The sequence below is a fragment of the Cryptotermes secundus genome, unplaced genomic scaffold, assembly GCF_002891405.2.
Source record: "Cryptotermes secundus unplaced genomic scaffold, Csec_1.0 scaffold106, whole genome shotgun sequence".
Classification (NCBI taxonomy): domain Eukaryota; kingdom Metazoa; phylum Arthropoda; class Insecta; order Blattodea; family Kalotermitidae; genus Cryptotermes; species Cryptotermes secundus.
Window position 1 is genome coordinate 355,224 of NW_019734310.1, and position 12,323 is coordinate 367,546.

Below are 12,323 nucleotides of genomic sequence, written 5' to 3' on the forward strand. Positions count from 1 at the left end.
AGTACTGTCAGTGATTTTATTGTGAAGTGACTATACGTCGCAGCGCGCTCAGACCGGTTGGGATCGGTGGAGGGGGAAGTCAGCTTATGAACGCGCGGTCGCTTAGTCGTCTCCGAAATTCCTGGGAGTGACGAAGGCTTTTCCGTGAAACTCGTTTTTGTTTCCCGTGCAAGCCGCATGCAGCGCTCCTTGGAACAAAGGATTGCCGTCAAGTTTTGTGTGAAACTTGGCAAGTCTGCAGTGGAAACTTTTCCCATGATAGAGACGGCCTTCGGTGATGATTGTTTGTCGGAACGTCAGGTCTACCGGTGGCACAAGGCCTTTTTAGAAGGCCGTGAAGAGGTCGGCGATGAAGCCCGCGCTGGACGGCCATCAACAAGCACCACCGACGAAAGTGTGACGCGTGTGAGAGAACTTTTGAACTCAGACTGTCGTTTTAGTGTTCGTTTAATGGCACAGATATTAAACATTCCAAAAAGTGGTGTTCACGAGATTGTGACGAACAATTTGCAGATGCGAAAAGTGTGCGCAATGCTGGTGCCCAACGTGTTAACGGACGACCAAAAATCGCGCAGAGTTGAAACGTGCCAAGAACTTTTGGACTTGTGTGAAAGTGACCATCACTTTTTAGACAATGTCATCACAGGTGACGAGACTTGGGTGTTTGAGTACGACCCCGAAACAAAAAGGCAAAGTGCCGAGTGGCACACCTCGGCATCCCCTCGCCCCAAGAAGGCCAGAATGAGCAAGTCAAAGGTTAAGGTCATGCTCATTGTGTTCTTTGACATCAGGGGGCTCGTCTACCATGAGTTTGTACCACATGGTACAACCATCAACGTCAAATTCTATGTGGAAGTGCTAAAGAGACTCAAACGAAAGGTTTATCGCATCCGGCCCGACATCGCGGACGACTGGAAACTTCACCATGACAATGCGCCAGCCCACACCGCCTTCCTCGTGACCCACTTCCTGACCGATTCAAAGGTGCCAACGGTTCCCCAGCCGCCCTACAGTCCTGACGTGGCTCCTCCAGATTTCTTTTTGTTTCCGCGCTTGAAAACTCCCATGAAAGGACATCATTTTGGGACAGTTGACGAAGTCAAAGAGGCTTGCACCAAGGCTCTAAAGGACATTTCGGAGGAGGCCTACCATGACGCCTTCGATGCCTGGAAATCTCGCTGGAAGCGATGTATCGACGCAGAAGGAGCCTATTTTGAAGCCTTTTAATGTGTTGCACCGATCTAATCAATAAATGTTTTTAATCGACTCACTGACATTACTTTTCGGACAAACCCTGTACAGCACTCGCTGTCCAGCTCACTCATAATCATCACATGCGCTAGCCAATAAGAGCTCACAATAGCAACTACAAGTCTAAGCTCCGCCCACCATGGTTGGTATAAAAGACAGAGCTCCAGCCCAGCACTCTTCAGTCTGCTAGTGTATATTAGTCATTCAGTCGGGTTGTGTGGGTCGAGTGACTTAAAGGTTAAGTGTTCACTTCCTCGTGCATCAGCCGTAGTTAGGATAGTGCGCAGAAAACTATACATTGAGTGGCGTGGCTAGTGCATCGGAGGTGGGGCCGTCCCGTCTGCAACGGACTATCAAGCAGGCGAAATGACGGAGCCGACCTTGTGCGAAACGCGGTGGAAGGCAATCGTGGCTTCCTTTGAGAGGAACCACGAAAACTAAACAACTAATATTCCTGACTGCCAGGAAGATATCGAGTTACTGGGCAACGGCTTGCAAACAATAGGGCAGCTTATCCACACATCGCCCTCCATAAATGGAAACGGCGCAGTATGGAATAAACTAATAACGAAATCCGAGGCCGAGAGAACAGTGCTCTGTAAGCACCTCGACGGCAAGGCTCTCTTCACAGCCATGCTGCGCCTCTATGCAGCCATCCACAGGGAGATCCGAGGATCTCTTATGCTGCAACAAAAAGAAGAATCAGCCGAGGAATTTCGCGAGCAAAGAAGGCGTAAGCGAAACGCCTCAGAAGAACATAAGAAAAAGTCGAAGCCGTCACCTAGCCCGAGGGACCCTAGGATAAAATCCCAGGGTGAAGTACAAACGAAGAACTTCTTTGCGCCCCTGAGGACATCAGGAAAGGACGTGGAGACAGCTAACAAGCCAGAACAGCAGCCGTCGGCAAACAAGCCAGGTAGGCCGCCTCCTATTGTACTAACCTCTACGGCAAACCTGATGCAATTGCAGAGGAAGGTCAAATACATAGTCACGGGCAATTTGAGTTCCGCAACACCAGGAGCGGGACCAGAATTGTCACGAAGGAAATGGCGGACTTCTCAGCCATCAAAAAATTCCTAGAGAGTAACAATCTCTCATACTTTACCTATTACCCCAAATCTTAAAAACCCATCAAAGCTGTCATCAGTCACCTTCCGCAAAATACTCCAGCTGAAGATATCTCTGACGGTCTGGTGAGTCTGAGGTTTGATGTCATTAGCGTCAAACAAATAACCAGTCGTTGGATTCCTCCAGAAGGACCAAATACCATTAACTTTCCCTTGTTCCTTGTCACACTACCTAGAACGGAGAAGTCCCAACCTCTGCCACATTGCCATAAAGGTAGAGGCGTACAAAGCACAAAGCGGGCTCACGCAATGCTACAACTGCCAGCAGTTCGGCCACGTCTGGGCAAACTGCAAGCAACCCCCACGTTGTTCGTGGTTATACACCATTGCCAGAACCCTATAGTATCTACTGATAATGGTTTTCTTAATGTTCCTCTTATAGGCGTTAAACAACAGCTGGTTCGACGGAAGGAAGTTCTGTATGACGAGATCTGGTCTCTGGACGTCGTCGCAAGAGACCTCGCCTATAAAACAGAAGACGCTCGCAGTAAGGTGCCGCAGATGATCAGAAGATTGTCCACGTTAGACAAGTGGCGCTGGTTTATAGGTTTCGGTAATATCAGCAGAAGTTCTATAATTTATAGTTTGAAAAATGCTAATCAGAACTATAAAATGTCCGACGCTGAATTACGTGTTGTTCAGTTCTGATGTAGGCCTGTGTATGGCTTATGAATGAATCTGAATCACGCAACTATTTTCTGTACAGTACGACCTCGGTAATCTGAAATGACTTACAGTACAAAAGAAATAGGCATCTCCAATACTTACAAATCAAATATAATTATTTTATTTCCTTCGGGTACAAATGAATTCTTGTGAAATATGATAGTATCTGTTAGTGGACGTGCCTCTCTGGGTGGTGAAAATGTAACCCGGTAACCACTTGTCCCAAACCCGGCGTGTAGTTGAACGTCCGCGGGTTCCGGTCGTTGCATACATACAAAATGTAACTATAAATATTTCGGGTAAATATTCGTAATTTTACTAAAAATCTGAAAATGTTTGAAATACAGTAATCCGAACGATTCATTGTTCGAAACATTCATTCACGCATATTTCCTGTTTCTCCCTCTGGAACATAGGGCATCTGTGAAACGCTTCATTTCACTTCAGTTTCTTAATCTTTGGATAGTTGGTAGGATCCTTGGACGGGGGATCAGCCAGCCACAAAGACGCTATCTGCACAGGACAACAAAAATACAAAATAAATTCGGATGGGCATTCATGCCTGGCTTGGAATTCGAGCCCATAACCCCAGGGTTTAAGCAGGCAAAGACAGTTCATGCTATAAACCCAACATACCAGTACCTTAATTAGTTCGGATCATCGAGGTGGCAATGTACTATTAAATTACCAGTTGCTGAGTTCCAATCTAGGCATACGCACGGCTTATAAATTAACTGTAAATACATAATTATATCATGAGTTGGGATTGTGTAAGTTTTATAAAGATGTTATACTTTCATAATTCTAATTATCTTAAGACCGACCTGCCAACATATCTGATTTTTAATAGCCCTTCAGATGTATGACGTTTTTCTGATAATTTTCAGGCTCCACTATGTTGGTCATGGTCATCTGGCTGGTGCTGATCTCTGGTATCAGCTGCGGTTGTTGTGGGTCCGAGGATCGAGCGATCCATATTTTGATAGTGTAAGTGTTCTGGATTAAACTGACACAGAAAATTCTGATTATGAGGCAAAGGTATGTCTGTGCATAAGGAGTAAAAATCACACAGAGATAAAGCTCCAGGCATTCTTACAGGGCTAAGCAAAGGGGGAAAGGAGGTACAGCTCAAACTCTGACCTTGGAACTTTATGGAGGTGAGTTGTCAGCTTCACGTCCCGGCCGCTTTACTCTTGGAGAACGAACCCCCAGTGCCCATTGGATAAGAGGCTGGATGGACACCAGAGCCGGGCTAGACGCTGAGAAAATCTTGCCCCTGCCCGGAATCGAATCCCGGCCGTCCAACCCGAGGCCAGTCGCCATACCAACTGAGCTATCCCGACTTCCTTACAGGGCTGTTGCAAGACTGAATCCCATCGTCCCCAACCCCAACCCTCAATCTATTGGAACAGATCAACTTTCTCTAGTTAGTCACAATTTAAGGCAAAATTTCCACATACACTGATGAAAACCGCCATACTTGCAGTCGTAACTCATAAAATAGTTGTACTTATATTGTTCGGTAGCATGTTAGATTATTGCCCATTAACGGTCACGATATGAACATATCAGAAATTAATTTTCATTTATGAGAAATACAGAACAGGCTGTGTAAAACGTGTGAGGCCCGCAAGTTTCGGTTGTGACGGCTCTACATTCGTAACATCACGATAAAATAGCGTCACGCTCAGGCTGGAAAATAGGTTTACTTCCAGGTAAAGGCCGCTGCCGCCCACTAGACAGAAGGAATATTAATTTCAACCAAAATCTGTCATCTGGGTTGCATAATTCAACGGGGGTCTGCGCAACAGATACGAGTATAATGACTTGTGAGAGTGTAGTGGGCCTGTTATGGCCGTTAATTCCGTCAGCATCAATAGAAAGTGTGATAGTCGAGAATTCCAAGCATCATTCCCTCTAGAGAAGCTGACAGTCGCACAGCTTGACAACAATTTCTTCCAACCTGAAGTTCATTACTGTGTTTGCAAGGTCCTGCAATTGGTCCCTATTCTGTGCCAGTTGTAACCCGCTCACACCTTCATATCCCATTTCCTTAAGCTCAGTTTAATGCTATCGTCCCATCTTCACCTAGGTCTTCCAAGTGGTCCACTGCTCTTCTGGTTTTCAGGCCATAATTGTGTACACATTTCACATTATTCCAATGCATGTTACATGCCTCTCCTTCTTTCACCCTATTTGGTTTGGTCACCCTAATAATATTTTGGGAAAAGTCCAAATTACGTAGCTCCTCATTATGCAATTTTCGCCAGCTTCCCTCTTCGGGCCAAGTATTCTCCTCAGCACCCTGTTCCAGCCACCCTCAATCAACATGTAGGGTCCATATTAGTGAAAATTGTGGTGTGTTTTTTGCATGATGATGTCTTGTTAGGTTGTTACCATAGCTTCGGAGAAAGCTGCTATCTCATTCTTCAGGGCAGTCTCCTACCACGACGATAAGTTCACCAGGTTTTTCCCGAAACCTTAGCAAATTCCTACAAGCCTACTCAGGGTCATAAACCAAAAGATCACAGACCACAATTCAAAATCACAGTCTATAACCACAATCTGTGTTCTTCCAAGTATATAAGAAACCCAGTTACACACTCATACAAAACAACAGGCGAAATTATAGTTGTGCATATTATAATCTTTACTTCTTTAGATAAGAGACGAGAAGCAGTAAGACACTGAATTCAACAGCATCACCCTAGGCAGCTCTAGAATAATAAAAAGATACCCAAATATCACCCTTAATAGTGTCACCCTTCGGACCCCATCTCCCCCTCTTGTACCCACTGATCTAGAGAGTGGATTAGAGGTCTCAGTGCCAAATCATTTGATCTGTATTCGACAGGTCCATGTTTCGAATCTCGGCTAGAGAACAAGCTGTTTACGGTTTTTATCATCCTACCCAGGAAAAATCCGGGACAGTACCTTGAGATAGCCCACGGTATCTAGAAACGCTATTTACTTGCGTTTCAAACCCAACTCTACCAAATTTCTCAAAGGCGACAGTGGGAAAAAAAGAGAAGAAAAAAAGAAATTCCATTTCGTAGTACAAAACATTTCCAAATGTGTTCTTCGCAATGTAAGGCACTGAGGGCCACCCACAGCCATTGGATATGAGGTTAGCAGGTCCCAGTCATGATTGCGATACAAATAATAGCTTCTCTTACCAGCAAACGAGCCCCATTCCATATGCAGCCGCTCCACTGACTGAGCTATTATAGTGCACGCTGTATAACTAAAGCAACCGATACAGTGTCACGAAATAAATCAAGTAAAAACATATCACGTAATCTCATTCTTCTCTTGTGCCATATTTCAGATTTGTGGTACTTATATGCCTGTTCTCTGTGGCACTGTGGGGGGTTGCGCTGGGAGCCCTACTTGTGGGAGGCCACGGTGAGGTGTTCGTGTGCCGCCCCCTGTACGACGGGCCGGAGTTCAGCGCTCTGACGCGCCTCGTGGACCAACCCGGTGTGCTGTTCGAGAAGCGTGGTGGGTTCTTCTCCAACCTCCTTTACGGCAACAGTACTATGGACGTTCCAGTTCGTGACGTGCTACAGTGAGTACGGTATTGGTATTACGGAAACCTTCTTTAGCTCTCTGCAGGAAGCAAACTAATAATCTATAAGTTTTGGGAGTCAGAGTCAGAGTCAGAGTTACTTTACGACTGGCAGTTTGCCGCCAATCAGTTTGTCTTAGTGACAAGCCCCTTGAGACTCACGACCAGCATTTTTTTTCAACTGAACACTTTAAATTATAGTCCTCATTAATATCCTCTCCGACAAAAGGATGGGTCTGTTGTCTACAACTGCTCCTGGTCCTCGTCAACGCAGTCAGTCTCAGGTCAGAGTCCCGCGGACTCATGATCATACCTCAGATTCGAGACAATCCTAACCTGGAGGGTCGGGTCTCCGTATTTATATCCCCCCAGGTACAGGGTTCCATTTACGTTGCCTCTTACGACTCACAGGGCTACGGTGGAGGTATTCGACCCCGCATAGAAAACGACATGTCCAAAAGTTCTCCTATTGTTTCGTGTGTATTCCTTGCTGCACTAAAATTTGTACCGAGCCGTTGCCTAGCAATGATAGGGGATACATATACAGACAATCAGGCTGATGGGAGCGAGTTATAAAATACATTGTTGAAATGGATTCAGGTGTATTGATACACATACCAAGATTTATAAAGATTATTTCAAGCGATCAAAAGTTAATAAGGGGGGATACACACACATACGGACAGCATGGAATTCGCATGTCTATTTCTTTTTTTCAAAAAAAGGAAAATGGGGTAATGTTAAAAGGTAAATTTATCCCTGCGCTGAATTAATTAAGCACCACGCCATGAAGATGTATGGGGGAGTGGAAATATAGCACAAATTAAATATCATATATGTGTTTCGATATTTATATAATCAGACAGGAAGCGGTAAATTACATTTTAAATCCTCGTTTATGAAAGATTGACCGTTCTGTCTAAATAAAATACATACATAGAGAATTAAGGCAGACGAGACTATAGGTGGTCGGATTTTGTGAGATTTTACTGCAGTTCTGCGTGCACACAAGCACAGAAAGAATGACAGGGAGTATTTCACAAAGAAAAGGAAGAAAGAAAAAAAATAAAGCAAGAAAGAAAGTAAGAAAAGAAAATTAAGTAAGGTAAATACACACGCGCAGCTGGTCACGGTAGCCTAGAGGTCTAAGGCACGCACTGCCTTCGCTTGCCCAGAAGCCGGGATCGTTGATTCGAATTCCACTCAAGGCATGGATGTTTAGTGTTTGTGTGTCCATTATTCTGTGTTTGTGTACAGGTAGAGGCCTTGTGACGTGCTGATCACTTACCCAAGAAGTCCTACCGAATGTCTAAGATCTAGTACCCCGAAGTGAAACGGAGTTTCATGGAGGTAGGCCAAGACCCAAATTGGGGCTGTAGCACTGAAGGAAAAAAATACACATCACAATTGCTTATAATTACAGAACTGTGATAAACCCCTGTAAATGTCAGGACAATCGACCTAGGAAAAGACTCAAAAGCAGCACTCGCGAATAATGTTACTGCAACTATTTCGATAATATTATGATGATGCCGAGGTTATCTGTCATCAGACGTGACGAGAGGAAGTTGAAACTTATATCAATGTGTACTCTGTGCCACTTGGCTACAGCAATGGTTCCCAAAGAGGGCTGTATCGCTCCCTGGCGGGGGATTACCTGTGGGCACGCTAAGAGGCAAAGGGCCGGCAGGAGGCACTGAAGATAGGCCCCTCCGAGAGCGCCGTTAGTTTATTTACCACTGAAGTGAATTTAGACCAGACATTGGGAAACTGGCATCACTTCATTAAGCCCATCCATCGCATTAAGAATTTACTAACAGTGAAGTAGTTACTTGATGAGGTATCTTATTTTATTGTTATCTTCCTTTGAGGGCTGTGCAAACCGCTATCCTCAAGAATGCTTTTTATAGGGTAGGACAAGGGGCACTGGGGATGAGTTCATGGAATCAAGGGAGCGGTGGCCCAACAAAGTTTGGGGACGACTGGCCTAGAAAATAAAGGAAAGGGATAATCCTACAAACAACCAGACCATATACCTCCCCAACACAATACTTCGGACGAGTCACCACTTGAGCTGAGGCACGCGGAAGAGCATCTGGCTGAGGCACTATGCTACAAATCGGAAGGTCGCGGGTTCGGCTCCCGATGAGGTCATAGGATTTTTCAACTGACTTAATCTCTCCAGTCTCACTATGGCCCTAGGGTCGACTCAGCCTGTATCAGAAATGAGTACCAGCAATCTTCATCGGGGTAAAGGGCGGCCGGCACATAAGGCTGACAATCTCGTCGCCATCTTTGAGCCGATTTTCTAGAAAATGTGGGAGCCTCGACGTCTCGCAATCTTATGAACCTCCACAACCTGTCACAGGGATAACTTTACCACTTGAGCTAACATGTAACATGATATGTCATATTTCTAGAACATGCAAGGAGAACGGATCCACATATTCAACATTCAGACTGAAGGAGATATTTGACGTAGACGAAGCATCCAATCACCGGAAGTGGGATTTGGTGCATGTAGAACTGGAACACCTAAATGTGAACATCACCAATCTGCAGTTCCTCACCCCAGAACTGCAGCAGCACCTACAGGCACTCCTGTTTGGCACCACTGCTAACCTCACGGACCACCGCAACCAAGTATGTTACACATAACCAGTGCTTCCTTCTACACATTTGCTGGTACTCTCATGTTCAGTAGTAACTTCATGGCTGACATACACAATGTACCGGCAGATGCGTAGCTTTTGAATTTGGCAAGTTTGTCCATATGCATAATTATCTGCTGACATGCATCAATTGTTTGCCAGTATGTATAAATCTTTTGACGTAAATCTATCCCTGTAACAGGACGTGGAGGCCCATAGGTTGTGAGACGTCGAGGCTCACACATTTTCTAGACAACTGGCTCATAAATGGCAGTGAGGGTGTCAGCCTTAGGTGCCTGCCGCCCTTTACCCCCAGGAAGATTCCTGGTACTCAATTCTGTTAGAGGCTGAGTCGAACCCAGGGTCATAGTGCGGCTGGAAGGATTAGGTAAATCAAAAAATTCGATAACCTCATCAGAAATCCGAACCCGCGACCTTCCAGCTTGTGGCATAGTGCCTCAACCAACTACGCCACCGCGATGTACCAGCAAGTATCTGCTGAAAAAAAAGAACAGCATATACAAGAATCCACACACACAGCAGTATCTCACAAACCACCAGACCTACACTTCTGACTTAACCTGAAATTTCCATTCCTCAACAAGTCACACGATGATTTTGACCAATTAAACTGATAATCATCCACATAAAATACAAGACTCTTGCTTTCCTTCTTTGCCGAGAGTGACTGAGTAAAACAAGCTCAGAATCATCAGTGACCTGGCCAAGAATAGAATAGAAAGCCTCCCGAACACAAGTCTGAAGCATCAACTTCCTTGGTGCCATTAGTCTGAAGAATACGTGAATGCACAAAATGCTGTGTTGCCATTAACACAAAATTTTCAAATAAACATCGAGGAAATTCCATGCTGGACACCCAAATACCAGTACAAGGACTAAGACCCCCCCCCCACAGAAATACTAGGGTAAAATCATCATATTTTGGATAGCGTAGATTTTCTGTAAGGGTAGCATTGCAGTGGTGGCCACAGGACTTCACTATTCCCTCCAAATCAATTTCTTAGCAGCGGTAGTTTGGACGGTGAAGCAGCACTATTGCTTTGCCGTCAGGGTATATGTTTCTGCCAATTCTGATATAATATTTTCTCTTATAGAGTTAAGGTTTGGAAATCTTATGTGAGTTTTAACACCACATTCTTTTTTATATGAACTTAATTGTGCACATTATAACATGTATAAAATGTGTTTCCATCGCTTCCAAAAGCTTCAATTCCCCGAGTTGCCTAATTTTGGATACTTAACATAGTTTGGAATTTCAAGCATCCAAAATTAGGAACCTTATTTTATACATGTACAGCCTCAGTGTTTTATACATTTTTATGTGACTGATACTGAAAGAAAGGAATTGACCAGTCTGCTGCATTAGATCTGCAGTGAAGGCTGCAAAAGAAAATAAATGCAAGTACTGTACTCGATAAGCAGTCAAATTTGAATTTTGACTCGAAATTGTTTTCTTCATATAAGACATAACTTGACGTTAACTTCTGTTAAAAATTTGATTATTTTGCAAATATGCATGTAATTAATTTGTTTAAAAAATTACCGTTTATTCTTTATAAAAATAAGCCTCCAGTATGTACCTATGTTTCTCTTGTTCCATTCAGTTTATTGTGGTTGTTCTTTTATGAATTGCATTTGTAAAAAATTATGTTGCCTATCCGAAATAAGGAACCATAGCTATCAGAAATTGGGCTACCATTTCCGCACACACTTCCTGTACAACTTTTTGACTTTTATTTACTTTTTTATTATATACCATATTTGGGACCACAATTAGTACTGATTCTAATACTAGACATATTAAGCTACCTGAACGCAATGAAGTACTAATGGTTCACGATTCTGTTAACAAAAATAATGGCACCTACCTTTAGTATACAAAATATGGCTCCATTGCCCTACACTTACAGAAAATGACCAGTAGCAAAATATATCTGTAACACATGTATGCACATACCTTGTTTAACACATAAGGCTCCACTGTCAAATGTGTTTCCCACTTTGTGAATGCAGCTGTCAGGGCAAGTCACTGGTAAAGATGTGCCGTCGTTTGCGGACCAGATGACAAGTGTGGCCAACCACATCACAGACCAGTCCACATTGTCCCAGCTGGACACACTCGCATCCATAACACGTCAGCTATTGGTTAGTCACGTGCAGCCTCTAGAACAACACAAGGTAATATAGCCTGCTATCATATATGACATTACACACTACCAAGGTGTTGAGAGAGGCCACAGTTGCACGAAAAATATGCCTTCACAGCTTGGTACTTAGGAATACAAACAACCTGACCTGTTGTGTTGTTGCTTTTCATGGATTCTCTTGAGTTCTGCAAGAATACATTCTGCTGGCTCATCAGTTCATTATAGAATTCTAACACTGCCCATTTGGACTTCATGGTCAATTATTTTCATACAGAACTATCTTTTTATTTTATTTTCTGCTCAACAACGTAGATATACGAAAAGAAATATTACATACCTTTAAACGGAATAACCTTAATGAATACTGCATCAGGCGGTGTAGCAATAGTCTACTGGCTCGACGATCAGGGTTGGATTCCAGGCAGGGGCAACAGATTTTTCTCTACTCCACTGTGTACAGACTGGCTCTGGGGTTCCCTCAGCCTCCTATCCACTGGGTACCAGGGACTCTTTCCCCGAGGATAAAATGGCCGAGGCTTGAATCTGACCACTCACATCCATCTAGTTCCAAGGTCAAGAATGGTGAAATACAGCTCTGTGCCCCCATACATCTTCATCATGGCTTGGTGCTTAATTAATTGAGCACAGGAACAGCTTCACCTTTAATAATAATAATAATAATAATAATAATAATAATAATAATAATAATAATAATAACTGCAACAGAAACAGTAACAATAAGAACTATTCTTTCTACTTCATTGTCCATATGTTTATCATGTATGTTTTACATATATATATATATATACACACACACAGATAATGGACCTTTTCAACCAGCATACACTGGTATGCATATTGGTAAACAATTGATACAGACTGGTAAACTTGT

General features: G+C 43.6%; 1 protein-coding gene across 1 annotated transcript in view; it reads left to right on the plus strand.

Moving 5' to 3' along the window:
* LOC111868420 (prominin-1-A) overlaps positions 1 to 12,323 on the plus strand; it is a 36,372-nt gene that overhangs the window by 19,635 nt on the left and 4,414 nt on the right. Inside the window, exons 8-12 of the mRNA XM_023859031.2 lie at positions 2,761 to 2,931; positions 3,932 to 4,031; positions 6,373 to 6,612; positions 9,033 to 9,255; positions 11,298 to 11,462. Coding sequence (XP_023714799.2) covers positions 2,761 to 2,931; positions 3,932 to 4,031; positions 6,373 to 6,612; positions 9,033 to 9,255; positions 11,298 to 11,462 — 899 coding nt within the window. The remainder of the gene's footprint in view (positions 1 to 2,760; positions 2,932 to 3,931; positions 4,032 to 6,372; positions 6,613 to 9,032; positions 9,256 to 11,297; positions 11,463 to 12,323) is intronic.